This window comes from Cardiocondyla obscurior, linkage group LG13, assembly GCF_019399895.1.
Source record: "Cardiocondyla obscurior isolate alpha-2009 linkage group LG13, Cobs3.1, whole genome shotgun sequence".
In the NCBI taxonomy this organism is placed as follows: Eukaryota; Metazoa; Arthropoda; class Insecta; order Hymenoptera; family Formicidae; genus Cardiocondyla; species Cardiocondyla obscurior.
Window position 1 is genome coordinate 5,160,872 of NC_091876.1, and position 19,650 is coordinate 5,180,521.

Consider the following 19,650-nt stretch of genomic DNA (forward strand, 5'->3'; position numbering starts at 1 on the left):
TTTCTATATATTTAAAATAAGTACAGCATAAAAGATAAAGATTAAAAAATAAATGAATAAATTAACAAAATAAGTAATAATTTATAATAAGAAGAAAAAAGATTTTACTAAAGAATATTATTTTTACAACAAAAGTAACTTCCGGCAGTTATAAGATTATTAGGTAATGTAAAATATTTATGCGTAAATTGGAAATTTTAATTTAATAACACGTTATGTAAAATGATTACCCTGTATTCTAATGATGAAGTAAAAAAGCTAAAGAGCATTCCAGCTAAAAGTCGACATTGCGTAACACCGTTACATTATGCTTAACTATGTTTCCTTGCTGGAAAGCACCCTGTATTATTGCATTTAATTCTATCGACTTGGCCTGGTGGCCAACTATATTGCAATACCGATTTTTGACAACGCTAAGACCGCAATGGGTGGGAGCACTATAGGTGCGAGAGAAGAACGCGGACTTCGCAATAGGTTTGAGCGCTACAGGTGCGAGAAAGGCGATGCGCGAATTCCCTTCACGCGCTTTCCCTAATAATTGAGTACTTCTTTAAATACTTAAATGCCTTTTAATTGCCTAAATAAAATTACAGATAAAAATAATTAAATGCTTTTTAATCGTGCCTAATAAAATTATAGATAAAAATAATTAAATACCTTTTAATTTTGCATAATAAAATTATAGGTAAAAATAATTAAAATTAGTTACTATAATTAGTTGTCGCTTCCCTCCCCATTCCCCGCGCCCTTCCCCCCCTCCCTTGCCCACAAGTGGTCCGAAACTCGCTCTACGTTGCTACTTATATGAAATAGCAGTGACTGTGCTATCAGGACTCCCCGGTGGCGACGATGCCCATGAAGGCGGGGAACTCAGTGCTTGATCGCCTGATAGAGTTGCAGAGGAACCTACAGCACTATCACTTCCGTGTCTTCCTCCTAAAAATAGACACATTAGATTCAAATAAAAAAGAAACATTATTTATTTAATTTATAATTGTATTATAAAATTATCTGAAAGTTAAATTAATTCTTAAACTAACACAGATTAATATCGCATATAAATTATCCTTTAGAGGGCTATATTAATTAAAAAATTATATATTATTCTTTTTTCTTCTATTTCTTATATATCTTATATATATTTTTTTATATATTTTATTCTAAAACCATTATATTAAATAACATGCAAACCTTCGCTGCAAGCGGAAATGGACCTCTGCCTCTGTCGCCTCAGGGGAGTGCTCGGTTGCCTTGGTGCTTCCTCGATATAAGGAATGTCCGGGTTGTCGAGGTTCAAGGTGAATGCGTCGGACATAGGTATGGTGAGACTAGCGGTTATTACTATCGGTGAAGATCTTCGCCGGTCGGACGGATCCTCACTCGATCCACTATCGACACTGTTGCTTCTGCCCTCTTCTTTCCTTCGGCTTCCTGATCTTTTCGGTCGTCGATGCTTTGGTCCAATATCGCCACCGATACCCGCAGTTTTATGTAAACATTGTTCTCTCGTCCACACCTGAAAATGAAAAGAAAAGTTAAAATAAATTTTAACACGATATACCTCGCAAAAGAGATAAAAATAATAAATTCAGAGGTGCACGTGTCAAAGTGTTTCTGAAAATATCTCCAGTGACTCATAAAACCTTATTTTCTGTTTCCAAATATCTTGTCTTTTCAATGGTTTTATTCGGAGTGTAAAAAAATATAGATTTTTATATAGCACCTTTCTCGTCGTTGCTGTCCCGGTGGTCGTAGACATAGTCAGCGTCTCTTCTACTGAAAATGTCTCCGCCTCGCTGCAGGGATCCGCTTCATATCCGCATTGCCTGCAAGAGCATGCACAAAATTTGCTTTAACTTTTCGTGTGTCGTATAAATTAATAATAAATGCCAACGAACTAATCACGATTATTAATTATAAGTTTCGAAGATAGGATATTTCTCATAAATAACTTACTCGACACGACGTGATAAGGCGATATCCAATTCTATCGGGTGAGTATCCATCATATGGTGGTATACTTCATCCAAAAGCGCTGCTGGTACTGTGAACAATGTTGACGTGTGTACCAGAAGTGTTTGCACCACGTTTATCACATCTATTCTCTCCTCGACCCTCTCCATTGAGACCTCTGACCTCACATGACCGGGCTTCATACAATGTAGAATATTTGGCGCAAACACCTAAAATGCGCGATCTGGCACTTTTAACTTGTACATTATTGAAACCGATATTGATTTCTAATTTAACTTTTCGCAATGATGGACAATGGTCGAAATAGCATGATACTAATCAAAAGCACACATCGGTTATTTAATTAATTATTAATTAATCACATATTTCAGCCATGCTCGTTACAATGATACTGACATTTGTGAAATCTTATTTAACAATTATAATCTTATATATTAAATATCATCTTATATAATAATTTAATAGAAGTAGATCTATGATCTTTTTAATTTATATAATTTCCGTAATATAATAGAAATAGCGTTACGTGTAACTCCCGAGAGAAAAATTTTTTGGAAGAATCTCGGAATACAGGTCAAATTAAAAAAGAGAGATTAAGGCAGGACGCAACAGCTGTTCTCGGAAGACAATTCTCCAAATGTGTTCTCCGAGTCGGGACGCGTTTAAAAGGGGATCCTCGTTAAGGTCAACGTCCTTTTAAGGGACGCTGTGACGATTATCGAGGTCACGCGACCAATGGTCCTGTTTCGGGTCAAGGAATCCAGACAGCACACATTTGTTTTACAGACGTTTTTCTAAGACACTTCAAACGGTGAAAACTCACAGTCGCGAGATTCGTCGTGTCCATTCTATTCCCTGGGATCAATTCATCCGTCTCGCTCTTTTGGTCCTCACTGTTTGCCGCAACGACGTTCAAAAATTTCAGAAGTGCCCAGAGAGTTTCACGGTTGGGTGTAGGTAAGAGTTGAATGAGATGCTGCAAGGCTTCTTGCTGCAGCCGTCTGTTCCTGATTTCTGACAAATTATTCAAATAACTCACTTATCGCGCTTTTATCGAAAAAAATTGGTAAATCAAAAATTTAAATTGAAATTTTAAAGTAAAAAGATTTAATAGAAAAAAAAAAACGATTGACATTTCAGCGTGCAAGTAAATTGAGAATTGATAATACAGACTTTATGCTGCTAAGATTGAATTACGGGAGAAAAAAAGTTAAGAAAGGGGGTCATATTAAAATCTGACTTTTGCTTACTTTGAGTGTGTACGAAAGCCTGATATAGATCCCTGCAAAGCAAGGGATCCGGCAGATCACGGAAATATTCCTTTAAGAGGGCAGCCACATCATGGGGAGATTGATCAAGACTTATCTTTGTCTCCCGACCGCAATCAAAATCTTCTCTTAACTGAAATAATTATAGAAATGTCACACGTTTAAAATTAGCACATAATACATATTCAGATATCTATTTTTCAAAAATAAAATTTAATAATTGACTTTTAATCGCGAGTAATTAAATTTCTATTGAGATAAAAAAAATGGCATTTGGCAATTTATTTTTTCCATCAATCACTAAAAGCGTTGAATGACACATTATCGTGGCTGCGCGTTCTCGTTACATATGGGTCGGCTAAACCTAGAGTTTTTTTTTTTTTATTTTTATTTAATGTATCAATTTTAAAACAATTTTTTTAATCAATACGTTAGACATTAAGGAAAAAAGAATGTGTTAGTGAAAATGTCACAATATTTTTAGTATTCGAGATATTTTTAAAAAATAAAACAAATGTTTTTAAAATCTAAAAATAGTATCCAAATATTTATTTCGAAATGATTAAGTATGATCGAGATCAAAGTGAAAATGCCTTTGTCAAAAGAGATGATGTCATTAAAAAAAATCGTCATACCTGTCTTACTCTTTTTTTCGATGGCGACACGCGAAACACACCTACTGTTCGAAGGCCAGTGGCCTCGAGGTGATTAATACATTGTCTTACGATACTTGGTACCATGTCGCACTCACTGCCGTGACATCCTCCGCTATTCTCACTTAATTCGAGCACTCCAGAATCGTTTCCTGTGAGAGCATCACCTTTCATCAACAGAGATTCGCAGGAACTTCCCTAATTAAATAAAAAAAAATACACATTTTTTTATTTTGTATATATAAAAAATGAAACATGTTTGTTTAAATTTAAAAATATACAAGAGTTTTGAACGCGAGTGATTTACGATTTGCAAAATTGAACATTTAATCTTCTATCCCAGAAATACAGGTACTCGTCTGCTTGCATTTAACGTAATTATTTCATTTAGAAACATTTAAACTGATTTACACACAGTAATACGCTATCATATCAGATAAAAACGGACTCCATAACGATCATATTTCAACGGGGTGATAATTCGCGTTATAATTTACTTGCCAATAACAAAGTAAAATGCTTCGTAAAATTGGGAGTTCTTAATTAATCTGCAGTTAAATTTAGCGATCTCGTTCCTCTTCTATTTGTGTCTCTGATCTATGATGTCACCTCAGACGCGGGAGATGCAGGTGACGTCGGCTCGAGAATTCTATTCGTCGTTCTTCTCGTGTCACATGTAGACGATCGATCAATCGCGTTAGGCATGTCTGGCGCAGAGATATCAAGAAAAATGATAGTAAAAGTAGATTAATTAAACTTCTAATATCTTTTTGATTAATAGTAAATGGACTTTGGCAGAATAAGATAATTATTACTGTATTTCTCTAAATTTCTTTAAATATAAGGAACGTGATAACACTGTTTTATTTTAACTATCTATATCTTTAGTAAAAGTTGCTGCTGACGCTATAAACCACCTGATTTCTTTACTTTTTTCCTCGTAGATTAATCGTTTCATATCTTTTATCAATTAACCGGAAATAAATCGTAACGTATGTGCCCGAAGTCGAGAGAGATATTATACAATATATCAATATCATTTCTGCCAATGAAGCGTAGATATTTCGAGTCCTGTGAACAGACGATTTAATTCTAGGTTGCAAAACTTTCAATTGCAAGCGACGTATTATCGATTTCTAGTTATGTTGAACACTAATTTATTACTACTATTAATAATTTCGACCTATTTATTAATATAAAACAATACCTCTTCTAAATAACATTTCTTCACGTATGACTATAGTTTTATGTTTCTATATTTGTCTGTCGCTCGCGGGGTATCTTTAATAGTCGGTCGATCAGCTGCCAAGCTTTACCCACTCGAAAGAAACTTTCGTAAGTAATACAGGTCAACGACTTTAATAACGATGGGAGTCTCAGGTTGTTCGAAAAGTTTGTTTCAAACCTATTATGTAAATTCAAGACGTAATTACAAATTTCTTTGAAGCATCCTTCTTTATAACGCAACATAAAGCACACGAAATTTAAAACAAATTTTTCAACAATTTCGCACCGTACAGTCACGATACTCATGAGTTTTCTTAAACATTTCTACTTATTATTAAAATAAAAGCTTTTATAAGAAATAAAAAATATCTGAAAATAATTGTAAAATGTGTTTAATTACCTATGTTTGATATTAAAAAATAAATTACTATATAAAACAAATTGTTGTCTACTAATTTCTTACCTCTTCTGTTTTCGACGTCGTTGGCGTTTCTAGAAGACTAGAAAAGCTGGCTCTACTTCCGTTCCGACTACTCCTGCTTAAGCAACCGATATCAGCAGCTTCTTCCCCAGCAGCTATTCTAGCAATCCTATCATTCTCCACGCACTGCGATAGTGGGACGCCAAACACCAAACCACCTGCAACGTCTGCCAACAATAAGATATACAATAATTTTAGTTTCCTTTTTAGAAGTTTGCATATAAATATATTATTTCTTAAAATTTTTTACCTATCGTATATTCGTTTAATTATTGTAGATAATATTATGTACAGTTAATGTTGAATACGTTTAAAGTATACCGCATATGAAGCCAATTGTCAATTGTGCTCAGAAGAAGTTTGATGATAAACTGAAAGGTAATAAATCCTGTAGCAAGATTGAAACTATATTGGCATTTGATAAATCAAAGAATAGTTTAATAAATCAGATATTAGTTTACTTTCTTCTGGTTCGTTAAACCTCAGCTCAATTTCAATCTCTAGTCTGACGCTGGGCTTTATATCGTTTGATTGTAGATCGGAATCTATTTCGCGTTTCAACTTAACTCGCTTCGAAATATACCTGTCGAATACGGGCATGAGATAAGAGGCACTTTACGCATCGCAATGTCATGCGTGAACGGAACGAGCATCTCCTCGCCTGGGAGCATCGAAATGATCAGCATCCATCGTCATAACACTTTGCCACCCTCGTATGATAGGTCCGGCGGTGTGAGGTACGTATTTAGATCCACGAAGTGTGAACATATGGACATTGCGTGTATAAATATCTTCGGTGTATCTTGTTGCACATATACTCACACACTTAAGTAATTGACATTTCCTGATAGGCATATGTTTATGTGTGTAGACGCAACTTGATTTATCTGTATATTTGGAAGACTAACGTTACTTAGACGTAAAATTTATGGATTTTCCTGTTATCTCACATTTAGAAAGAATTAATTTGATAGTCGGGACTTTACCTTTATCGGATTTCTTCAGTGAATTATTACGCGACAAGCTTGTGCTATTGTTCTAACGCTCGTAACTATCCTCGCAGGCTCGTAACGGTTCGTATATTTCGTATCAGTCCGTGCAAGTTTGTGCTAGCCGGCCGGCTGGCCGAGAATCTGCGCGCAGAGGATGTGCAGTAACTTTCTCAAAAGTCGAGTGATTGGTGCAAGTCCTCGCCGACGTTTATTCTACCGACGAGATTTTATCGAAGAAACAAAAGGCGACTTTTTTATGTTCAGGCTAAGACCGTTTTCGCGATTTCTCTTCCCTTTACCGCGCCTCACCAGCGACCAACAGTGATTGTATTCGGGCGTCGTCGATGGCGCTCGGTGACAACGCTCGGTGACGGCGCTCGGCGATGATCTGATGACAGAAGACCTGGGATTGGCTAAGAAAAAGACCCTAGAGCGCTGACCACTCGGTCCCATTTTTTATTCCGCCATGATGGCTTCGCGTACTGGTAGTCGGGCGACGATACGCGAGCATCGAAGATGCAACGTTCGCGACGGAATTTTTTATACTGAAATTTAAGATCAAATTTGCGAGCGTGAGATCTGCACCGTCTCCGTTTCGATAAAGTGACTTCTGAAGAACGTGGGGAAGATGAAGTGCGCGAGGAACACTTTATATCGCGGCCGTCTCATTCACCGCAAGTTCTCGACGTTCGTTCATTCCGAGAGTCGACCGGAGAACAAATGGTGACTCCTGGACGGACCTCGTTTTACGTCGCGGCCAGCTTCCTGCGTCGAGGATGATTCGAGGACGATTCGAACGAGCACCCGGCGGAAATAGCAACGCTACGGATGTCGAGAGTGGAAACTCGGTACAACAGCTGATCGTTCGTCGCGCTTCTTAATTTTAATCCGTGAATAATCGCCGCGATAATCCACCGTCATTCTTTCGGTCGTTCGTCTCTCGAGTGAGTGATGGTGATAGTGATTGTGACTGATCATAAAAAAAAGCAGAGCAGTGTAATATAGTGCCGAGTGATTTGAAGTGCTACAAGACGCCAGGATAATCCAGGATACTGCCACGAAAAGAAGGAAGGAAGGAAGGACGGACGAACAGACGGGGAAATAACCTACCCTAATCTACCTTAACCTACCCAGCAGATACAAAGTAAGTAAGCCAACATCACGCCGTCGACCGTAGACAACCGTAAACCATTCAATTATAATTCCAAATATAATATCGCTTGCGAATTAAGTGGGATTTAAAAGTTCGTTCCACGCTTAGCGCGAAATCCGCTTTTGTAGAAATCAAGCTTCAATCCGCGGCTTATAAATCGGGCGAATATACACCCGCGTGAAAAGGCGCGCGATATATGTATATGCGCTAAAGGAAGCGCTTTGTCAGCGAAAGTCTCCCGATTGACGCCTAGTGTCCCTACACACGAGCACTTGTACTTAACGCGCGCGAACCACAAATAAACCTGATATATGCGGAAATATGTACCGCCACCGAGCATTCTGTGACTAAATTTAGCCGACGAAATTGTGTCTCATACCAGCCTGGTCGACCGAAGCTAATACACCCCATCTCTTTGCCGGCTCCATATAGCTGAGAGTCGGTAAACGTGTGTCTTTCGCTCCGATTAATAGAATTTATCGAGATAACACAATATTACGAATTAATTTATAAATTAAATTAAAATTAAATTCCAATTTAATTAATCGGCCGTGGAAAAATATTAATAATCTGCGAAAATATCTCACGAATTTATTTCATAACGTAACGCAATGTGATTTGCGCGCGGTCCATTTATCAAAAGTATTGATTGAAATTTGCGTGTGTTGGATCTTTATTCGAAGCTGCGCCAACGGTACCCGAGTGTAGCGTAAATATCGTGGAAACCGTAACAACCGCGTACCCAGAAAACGCTTAATTAGTTCGCTGTAATGAGACGAAATGGGAGCAGAGCGAATGTGTAACAGGTTACGTCGAATGCGTTTTTAAATAGGGTCGCTGAATTCAACAATTCCCTCGTATATAATTCCGCCAACGTCAAAACATTCGATAGAAAAAGATTAACCTCAGCGTGTAATCCGCGAAGAAAAACCAAAAAAAAATTCTTTAATTAATATTTCGCAAAAGTTTTTACATTAAAGTTAACTTTTCTTTTTATTTTATTTTTTTTTTTCTTACTTGTTTAAGTCTACAATTTATTTACGCTTGAATCTTTATTATTTATACCGTGTAATTACCACAAAAAAAGTTTTTATCGAATTAAAATAAACGGCAAGGAATGTGTTTAACGAGTGATTTACTCGACTTACTTTTCACAACGACCAAGCATGGAATTTGAAATAGCGGGGCTACAAACAGCCGACTAAAATAGATCAGATATTTGTCCCAAGAGTAATATTTGCCTTTGTATGTCGTATAGATTGAAATATACACGCGCGTTATATATGTGCGTGCATATACGCACGTATATACGCGCGCAGGAATGTCGTAAACGTATCAAGTGATAGAGCCGGGGTACACCCTCGAACTTCGCCACTTTATAGTATCCACCTGAAAATAACTGAACTAGTTCTTTTTCAAATAAATAATTGCGCCATAAATTACTCTCGCGAGGCACGCGGTTTTCTCCGCGTTAAAGCCACGCACGTACGTTTTAATCATTGACTCGATCGCAAACCAGATTTTCCTTTACCTCCCCGCGATAATTTTCCATAATTACCGAAATTTCTCGCCGCATTGCCGAAATAATTCATGCGTTTTCGACGTTACGTTTATTTCCACCGTATATTCGGGATCGCGCGAATAATTTAATATTTTTCTCGAGAATAAATACAAACGCGCGTAATAAGTCGCGGCCGATTTATTTAAAGTCGAATAATTTTAATAGAACGTTGATTGGCGTAGCTTTCTTTTTTTTTTTATTGTCGGTTTTAGTAAGGATCGTCGAGTCGTAAAGGAGAATTATTCATATTTTAGATCCTCCCCTCATTTTCTTTGTGCGAAACGAATAAATGAAATTTCATTGAGGCGATTGAATAAGTTGACCGGGCACGAGGTTTCGTTGAACCCCCACGTTTGCCCCAACGTGACCTAATAGCCGCGATTCTTCGCGATTCTCCCCGATATTACCCTTATAAATAAATCGCACAGACGTCGAAGGGGATCTGTGAAATTTGTAACTTGGCCGCTCGCGACGAGAGAGATTCTTTAATTAAAAGGGGGGTAAATATTGGGCCGCCGGTATGAATAACGTTTTATTACTTATTCTCGAACTTTGATCGTTTTCGCAGCGCGATAAAAATACCAACGCCTTTGCACCCGACGACGCGAGTAATAAGAATTGGCGCGGCTCGTACTTACCTTTTTCTTTTTCATTTTTCCCCTTGTTATCGAAGAACCCTGTCGTAAGAGCCTTCCTCTTCAGCAAATACGGCCGTCTCTTTGGCTTCGTGGTCACTGACCCACTGCCGAGGGACTCTGAAAAGAAACCGAGAACGATCTCACGTACTTCTTATTCCAAAAACACACCCCGACGTACTCTAATATAATTTAATACACATTTAAATGCAATTTATTTGTAAAATTGAAACGTCTACTTTTAATCGAAGGAAAAATTATTACGTAAAAGAAATTAATTTGAAAGAAATTCTTATTAAAAATCGCAGATAGTTTAATAAATTTTAAATAAAGAAGAAAAAATTATTTTTTAATAAGATTAAGTAATATAAATAATATTTTTGATTAATCTCGTACGTGGAGGGGTTTTTTTTTTATTACACGTGCAATGATTTATGCAGTAGAGGGGTTTTTTCTTTTTTTTACAAATTCTACTTTCGTCACGTTTCATGTTAAGTGCTTTTGTAATACAACGATTTGACTTGTATTCAGATTCTCTTGTTCGTACGTATCGCAAATAAAGTTCGCGAAAGACGAGACATTTAGGAGGAGAAACCCAAGTGATTACTTCACAGTAGGCGAACACTCGCGGTCATAAACATGTCAATCATCTGGAGTTCAAACGAGACAGCCGAACGATGCCACATCTTCCGCGATAGATTTTGAAATAATGTCTTAAACACGTACGCACAGAGAGAAATAAATTGCGAGGTATTTCGATTTTTATTGTTACACGTGAAAATCGATTAGAGAAACAAGTTCTCTTTGAAGATAAAATTGTGGAGGCAATGTTGAATTATTAGAAATTGTTGCGCACGTGCAGATATTGTATAATAATGATACAAATGGGTTAAGATTTTCTTTTTTAATTTTATATCGACTACTTACCACTCGGTGGTTTGATGTGGACACCCAAGTTGAGGGTTTGAAGCTTCGCCACGGCTACCTTGCAGAGAACTTTTCTCTCGGTTTCCGACAGTGTTCGCAACGGTGTATCCTGTAAAGTTACACGCCGACCTCCAGTGCCCGCCCACGTACATTTTCCCTGTAACATAAGAGAAACGATGCATTCTTTAGTTAACTTGTAAGTCAGCTGATGTCGTTCTTCACGGATCTTGATAAATTTCACATTAGACACATTATATCGAGAGACAGCGGCACGTAAGCTGAACTAAACGCAAGATATCTTATTAGGCTAGATCTTTGATTCAAATTTAGTTCTGGCAACGATTACGCAAATTGGTCTTATCGTAAATTAGAGTAAATTAGCGAAATTAAATTTTATGGACTTGCCGCTAGTTCAATTTATTTTCAGTATTATTGCGATTAATTAACTTTTCTATATTTTTTTATTTTAAATACAAATAAGAATATTATATTTTATACGTGACATTTTAATTCGAGAAAATATGTTTTTAAATAAATTAGAAATTATAATATGATTGAATAAATATATTGATAAAAAAATAGCTTTGATGCGATCCGGGCGCATCAAATTTTCATTCATCAGTTTAGTCTTTATTTATTTTATTCATAATTACAAATTAACACTAGTTTTTTTTTTTTTATTATTAAACCTTTTATAGAAGAATCGCGTGTACTTGATGTTTTTACATATTTTCTTTAAAAAGATAATTCTTTTTAAATTCCCAACATTTACGAGAAACAACTTTTTTTTTTCTTCTTCCCCTCGAGAATTATCGGCATATTATTCGTTAGAATAACGGAGAAACGTTACATGAGAATAGCTGAACGCGCCAATAGTAATACTTCGACTTTGGGTGTGTGGGTATATCCGAGTAAGTAGCAGCGGGATTTAAGTATAGTTTATATACACATCGCCATGCGTGCGCGCGCGTTGGCTGACTATTTCTGGCGGCGCCAGCAAAATTCCGAGACCCTAAATTGGTTATCGCGCTTACCGCTTAACGAGAATGTCTGCCACAAGGTCGATCCCCTTTTTCTTCTTTTCTCCTTTCTCATCCCCCGTACGCTTAAACATTTTAAAGGATAACGAGTTGTCAAAGGAGAAAGAAAGAAATCATCAATTCCGTACGACGATTAATTAAATACAGTATATATGCCGATATACAATTTTTACCGTAAAAAAATTAGCTGTTAATATATATATTTTTTTTAATTTTTAAAAAGTTTAATTTAAATTGAGTTAGAAAAAAAATTTAATTTATAGTTGTACATGTTTTTTTTCTTAAAGATTTTAAATGACGTCTTTTGCGGCAATTTGTAATGTATGTTTAAATTGTAAGCGATAGGGAAGAACGTTCCTTTTAGAAACCCAAATTATGGCAAATACGGAAAGGTATATAAATGTTAATATGGAATCAAAAATTTCCTTTTCCTCACATAGAGACTCTCGTGTGAATAACGATACGTTATTTTGCGTGTTAATTTAAACGGATTGTTTCTAAACACAACATTTCTAAAAAAAAAAAAAAAAAAGAAAAGAAAAGAAAGAAAAAAAAGAGAAGTTGAAGACTACTTATATCACAAAAAGAGAAACGTGCACCTAATGTTCTTCGGGATTTCTATAAAAACCACTCAGCAAATTCTAATGGCCGTAAATAATCCATTATATCAAAACCAATTTGCAAGAATAACTTTTTCCAAAAATAGCCCAGACACCAATTGCCAATTTCGACAAACACCCTTATAATTCAGAATCTTATTCGTGCTCTTTCAAAAGACATTCTTGCTTCGAAGTAGTATGGATACCACCGCCAAAAGTTGCCATTACGAAAATGCAGGTCTATGCCAAATACATGATATCTACTGTTCCTTTTTATTAAGCTTTTCGCTAATCTCGTGGAGACGCCAAAGAATGCATTCTCTATAGCCCATTATATTATTTCCAGAAGACGTAGTTCATTCTACTCTCAGCTGTTGCATTTTATGACAACTCGCGGATGAGACTCTACGCAGAGCTTTACACTTATAAATTTAACTGATACCTTATGTGATAAAATCTGAACAAATATTAACCGCGTATCATTATTTTAGAGAAAGTTCAAGAATCGAAATCAAGCTCGAAATCTTGAAAGATTCGATCTTTAATATTTGGTGAATAAAGAAACATATTTTTTTTTTATTTATATCACACTCGGTTAGAATTATACATGAAAAAATTATTTTTAGCAAAATATTAATCCCGTTTTTGTTAAAGATTTTTTTAAATATAAAATATTGAAGTAAAAGTATAAAATGTGATCAGTTAAATTAATTGTAACAAAGTTCGAAGCCTGCTTAATACATACTTAAAAAAAAAAATTTTAATTCGATATATATTTTCTCGTACAAATTCCGTGCCGCGAATACACTCTGTAGTAAAATATATAAGCGAGGATAGACTCACCTGAGGTGTCCACACGGATGGCTGATGCGATCCTCTCGACGTACTCTTGCTTCTGTACTGCCAAATCTTCTTTGCCACCAGCCGAGTGCCGTGATGCACAACACTACTCGAGGACTTGCTCTTCTGCATCGCTGTGCCACCTGCGGAATTAACGGACGGTGACGTGAGTGCCGGCGAACTGAGTGTCGAGTGAGGCTTATCCTTATGCGAGTTAGAACCATGCAAAAGATGAGAGAGAAAGGACTGATGGTGATGGGGATGTTTCACGGGGGTGGAAGAGGCTTCTTCGGAACCGAGACCGGCATCGATGCTGCTTCTCGAACTAGCGTTCCTGCTGACCAGCGGTGATGTCGTCGTGTCGGCATCCGACAAGTTCTCGGACTGGATTTCCCCGGGACCAGCAGAGGACATCTCGCGATAGTGCACCCCCCAGTTATCCTCCGTCTGGCAGCCCTTGTTATTGCCGTCGTCGTCCCCGGGCTTGGTGATCTCGCCCTTGGCTTTGATATTCCGCAAATTCCGATCGTAATTGACTCGCTTGAATCGGTCGATTTTGTCCGCGTCCATAGACTTCTTCCGCGCCATCCGCAGGTATCTCTTAATGGTGTCGCTCACGGACGGTGATACGTCGTCGTTGTCGACGCTACTTCGTCTTCGTCCGCTGGACTTGTGCGACGCGTGCTCTCTTTGCGACGATTCTTCTTTTTCCTTCTCCAGCAAATAGCTGTCGAGAACGTCTTGAGAAACCGGGTCGGTTTGCACGCCGTTGTCGAGGAAACTTCGGTCGGTGCTAGGTTCTTGAACGGCGATTAGAGGCGGCGGTGAGATCGGGTCTCTTCGAGGTCCTGCTCGATTGCTGGATTCTTTGATAGGCGCCCTTGTTCTCTCGTGGGTCCACCATCGAACGGACGGTGAACTGTACGCACCGGTCGCTCGGGGTCCCCTGAAACCTCTGGTACATCTCAGATCGAAGTACAGCTTTTCGAGAAGCTTTCGATCCGTCAAGATGTCGGATATAATATGTTCCCGTGAAGACGATTTGTTGTAATAACGACTCAGAGTCTCCATTAACGATTTATGAACGTAATCGCTTTGATACGGCAGCATAGATGTTGGTACCGCGTCTTTTCCATCGCTGTGAGTACTCCGGCTGAAGCTAGGAGAGCCGTTTTCGCGTTCAGCTTGAGCAACCATCGTGTTCAGATGCTGTTGCAATTTATCTATCAGGCTGCGATAATCGAATGGTTCCTTTCCTTCCGTCTGCCCGGCTGACCCCTGCGACTTCACGGACATCCTCGCTGGATCGACCGCGTTATCTTGCATGTTCAGGTACTTCTGCACCATGTCGGCTAGCTCTTCGGTCTCGGTATCGTCCTCGGGCGTTCTACGACGCGTTATCGGGCTCAGTGGTACGTTGCCGTCGTCGTCGTCGTCGGCGTCGCCGCCGTCATTGCTACCGCCTGACGTCAGCAGCCACTCTCTCTTCGCCTTCGCCAGATCAAACTTGCCAGACGTAGTCGCGCAAAGGACGAAGCTTTGCGGCGAGCTCCTCGCGTCGTCGGCCTCGTCGGCTGAGCTAGCTTGAGTTCGACAGCTGCCGCCTTTGATCTGCCTACGGCGCCGATGGCTGCGAAAGCCCAAGCTACCGGGATACGAGGCCTTCCTCCATAGCAGAAAGCGCGGCTCTCTCTGGCACACCTCCTGAAAGTATTGCTCGATGTTCGGTATGTCTTCTGGCCGATTGTGTGCGCCGTCGGGGATGAGACGTCGGCCGGCGTCGGCCATGTACCGCCACGTCTTTCGGGTGAGCAGCCATCGCTCCTTGACGGGCTTGCCGGAACGTTTGGTTTTCCGATCTTTCGACGTAGGCGGTGTCCCGCGTATCGAGTCCGCGCTGTCGCGACGCGAGCGTCTCCTGCCTCCATTAGGACGCTCTGCCATCGTCGCGTCCTTGTCCCGCCTCGCCACGCGAACCACCTTCGCGAAATTGTGCCGCACACGACGTGGAACCACTACCTCGCGAAGCGATCACTCTACCATGCCAGTCGACACGTATGTACGTGTATCTCGTTCGCTCGGCTCACTTGTGACGATTCATCATTTCACCTCTGACTAAAGGACACGTCGGGCGAAAAAAATGCGATTTGCGTAAGGCAGACGTACGCCATTTCATTTAAACGCTCGATCATTGATGAAAATTATCGCTAAGCCGCCGATCGTGGCCGCTGACGACGATGATTTCTCTACTACACGTGCGACGTCCAGATAATTACAAGTGTCAGGCGCGACTAGCTTCGACGATAAAAGCTCGGGATCGACGAGGAAGCTGCTCGCCGCGCGAGAACGTAGTCCGAGCGGCAAATAGCGAGTAGGTAAAAAGCTTTCGGTACTGATCAATTACGGCCAGAAGTATCTGTGAAACGGTTGAAGAGGCACTCCCTGGGATAATTTCGTCACTCTCACGTGCGGCCTGCGGAACTGCGTCTCCGGGCGGCGAGGTTTTTCATTACGGAATACAGCGTGAAACGTAACGTGACGTTGGTCCCGGCCATTCGTTTGCGAACGTCGAGAATCGCTAATGTTACAAGTTTGCCCGTGAGCCGGCAAGGTGGAAGCTAAGATACGCGACTACTGCTCCTCAAGGCGTCGCGACGCTCGTGGACGCTCCGTGTCTAAAAGCGTCTCTGCCCCTTCTCTCTTCCTCCACTTTGCTCTCTCGTGCGGAAACGCGGAGCGAACATGCGGCGAATGTAAGAGAGGACGGGCACTGCAAAAACGACTGCGATCGGGACTAGACCGAGGAAGAGACGCGGAGATATAGAGGCTGCCGTTGCTTCTAGGATACCTGAACGAGAGCCTGTCACAGATTCGCCGGACGTGCATAGTTGTCGACGACGTTACGTCGTCACCCCGTCGCCAAATACCAGCACCGAAGCTTTCTGGCGGCGTACCATCCGCGGCTATTGGCGTTCTTCGTTAAAACAATGCCGGTTTACGTGAATTTATAACGGCACGTCACGCACACACGCACTTCGTCGTCGTCGTAACGTTGAATAGAAATTCCGATGGCACATCAGACTTCGAAAGAATGATAAATGGTTAAAAATTGAAAGGACGAGGTAAATAGTTGGGGTTTGTCGTAATAGATCTTGCACGGTGGTTGAAGTGATAGCGAGAAGGAAAATATTTGGAAGCTTACAGCTATGTATTTTGTTAGATTATAATTACCTACGATTATGTACGTAGAAAAAAAAATTTTAATAAATTGTAAGTTGAATGAAACGTTTACGTAGTAAAAATTTCTTTTCTTTTTTTTTTTTTTTTAAAGAGTAAAAATGTCTGCTAGGAGTATTAGCTGCTTGATTGAAAGTTAAGTCAAATTGAACAGATTTAAATAGAATTTGGCAAAAGTTTTTTTAATTATTTTATGAGATAACTATATAAGGGTGGTAATATAATTTAGCATGCTTCTTTGTTGTACCTTTGCGTAAATTTCATTATAACAGGTACGATAACAAGTTTCAACACATTCGAACAAGTACAGATAAGATTTCCCTGGCAGACACTTCGGCGTCTCGACGAATGATGCGAACGCAAACTCTAAAGATAGAACGACGTGTGTCGTTCCTCCACCTTGTTTCCTTCCTCGTCAATCACCATTTTTCTGTCCGAATTTCTTCGCTTTTTTTTTTCTCATTTTGCAAAAAATTCCGCCTATGCGACTTTCACTTTTAGATTAATATAAAGCTTTATCAAATTTATTTAGAAACTTGTGGTACGAAGCACGTCTTTGAAGTTATAATGTATGCGTATAGAATGTAAAATGTTTTTTGATATTCTAAAAAGCAAAGGGTTCCTCGAGAATCTAGTGATGGACTTGGCGGATTACATTCCAATATCTGAAATTCAATTCCGGATGATTGCCTGCGGATGGAAACTTTATACGAAACACTATGTCGCGAGTTCACAGTCGACGCGGAAATCGAAACCTTAACTAGGTCGAGAAATCGATAATGTGAAATACATTCATCAATTATTAATTAAATTCGAATTTATGCCTATAAATAATTCTGAATATATAAAAATTATTTATTTGGCATTTTAATAAATTAATAAATAAAGTTCTGTTTAAAAAAAAATTAAAATTATCTATTTAGATATATAAATTAATTTTTAAAGGGTAATTTATTTCGAAAGAAAAATAATAAAGATTAAATTCTTCTAATAAAGTAAAATATTGTCCCCTTTTTTTTCCCCAAATAAATTATTCTCTAATTTATTTGTTGAAATAAAATAATAATTTTTAAACCTATAAATTAATTAGAAGTCACTGATAAAATTCGTAAATCATATTGGACGTTTGTACCGTATGAGTTTTTAGAATATTTTTGTCCTCAAAATGCGTTCGACGTATGTCAATACAAATCGCGCAGCCGAGTTTAAATTCTCATGATAGCCAGAATTAAATGTCGCCTCCGGCCAATAATGATCTACGTAATCACCGACGATAGATTTTGCACGAGTAATATATTGTCACCGTACAAGCTCCTATTGTATATAAATGACGCCAACGTCAATATTCTCTTGACGTAGACAGTGTTAGTAGCAATTGCATTGACTGCAATTTCGATAATGTATCGAGAGCAATATGACATTTTACATGTCCCGGATCTATTTTTAATTAAACGTGATATTTATTACAGTATTATAATTTTAACAAATATTTTTATAAAAAAGAAAAAAGATTTTGTAACGAAAGTAAAGTTATAATTAAAATAAACTATTTAAATTATGTCATAAGAATATATTAAAACGATAGTTTCATTTAAATTTGTTTTTAAATATTTTAAATCAAGCATAGTAGTATTAATATCTTGAAGCATTACTCGAGATGGTTTAAAAAAAATAAAAAAGGTAATAATAGCGTTCTAAGAATTTCAAATTTATGACGACATAAATGACGAGGAAAAAGAAAACCAGAAAATATAAAACATAATAAGAAAAAGAAAAAATAAAAAAGGGGAAGAGATCAGAGGAAAAGAGAAAAAGGGTAGAGGGAGGAAAGAGATTACGGAAGGGCGACGATAACGTAATGCAACACGAGAATAATCGTCCCAGTGATGTCTTTTAATCTGTACCGCCATACGAATCTATTTTTCGCCGGACAATCGCGCCAGAAATACCGGATTGGCCTCCCTTTGCGATAATTTTGTTCTGATGCTCACATGATCACCAACACTTAGTGCCGCGTATATACCGCTGAACAACATTGCCGAGTAAAATCCGACGTACCGTTTGTTTCACAGCTCTCTGCTGAAATATCTCTACGCGATCTACTTCCATCGCGCGAAACGTAACCAATGAAAATTGATAACAAAGACAATATAAAAAAAAAAATTCTAAACATCTTCCTTATCTTTCGTAAATGCTGTAAGACATTTTTAAAAAAAAGTTTGCAATGTTATATTATTAGAAAAAAAACAAATCTTATATAAAACGGCCAAACATTATTCCGTGTTAAAATAGCGGAAAAATAGACGGATAGTAAAAAAAAAAAATAAAGAATTAGAGAAGGCTTTTCATCAAGCTTAATTGCAACAGCGAACGAGATGCGTCATTTTCATTATGTTTTTTTTTCTTTTTTTTTTTTTCTCAGCGCGCGCGATGTAATATAATACACACGTAGATATAGATGTAGATTCGATCGTCGATCAGCGGGATTGGGTAGGAAACTCGTCGTACGTATTATAAAATGTGCAAATTATTTTTAGACCAACGCAAAAATATCGCAAGGTCGCCGCACGCGCCCATGCTGTTGTCCGACGCGTCGCGTCGGCGTCGCGACGTATCGCGAGTCACGCGAGAATCGCGAGATGCGGATGAAAGCGTTCTCCATTTCAAATGGTTTTTCTCACCCTTTGCAAGCTCAAGCGGCAGATGTCGCTACCACGTGGGCACCTCGAAAGCTTCAGCTTTATTCACGGGGTGCCCATCGGATGGCAACGCAAAAGGAGGCGCGAATTAATCGCGGAAAGACTGTCTTTTCGACTGACAATATTACGCGACGCTTACGAATTCGTTTAGTTAACTATCGTTGTACGATAAAGCAACGCGCGTAATTAAATAATAATACATAGGTATAATAATTGCAATTTTACAAAATAGTATCCAATAACGCGGCGTTGGTGCTTTTATTTTAATATTAATAAATTCTTGACTCGATACTGTCGTTAACGTCCAAGGGTTTATTATTTTTATAACAATGTCGGTGGCTAGGTTCAGCAGAAAAAGCAGCTT

General features: G+C 38.6%; 1 protein-coding gene across 1 annotated transcript; it reads right to left on the minus strand.

Annotated features, from left to right (window-relative positions):
- Window positions 1-753: 753 nt before the first annotated feature.
- Rhogap102a (Rho GTPase activating protein at 102A) lies at window positions 754-16,236 on the minus strand. The gene is made up of 11 exons (XM_070665394.1): window positions 13,354-16,236; window positions 10,872-11,028; window positions 9,948-10,064; window positions 5,586-5,770; window positions 3,878-4,093; window positions 3,225-3,375; window positions 2,798-2,988; window positions 1,957-2,183; window positions 1,724-1,826; window positions 1,192-1,516; window positions 754-936 (listed from the first exon to the last, which is right to left on the minus strand). The coding sequence occupies exons 1-11, from the start codon at window positions 15,292-15,294 to the stop codon at window positions 797-799; spliced, it is 3,753 nt and encodes a 1,250-aa protein (XP_070521495.1). The 5' UTR covers window positions 15,295-16,236; the 3' UTR covers window positions 754-796.
- Between the last annotated feature and the right edge of the window lie 3,414 nt (window positions 16,237-19,650).

Bases quoted from the DNA above. Each gene is read 5' to 3' on its own strand.
- Rhogap102a (XM_070665394.1), bottom strand. From the start codon at position 15,294: ATGGCAGAGCGTCCTAATGGAGGCAGGAGACGCTCGCGTCGCGACAGC. The intron at 5,771-9,947 runs GTAAGTACGAGC...TATTGTTGGCAG, and splicing joins GAAAAATGAAAAAGAAAAAG to ACGTTGCAGGTGGTTTGGTG. The intron at 2,184-2,797 runs GTGAGTTTTCAC...CGCGCATTTTAG, and splicing joins ACACGACGAATCTCGCGACT to GTGTTTGCGCCAAATATTCT.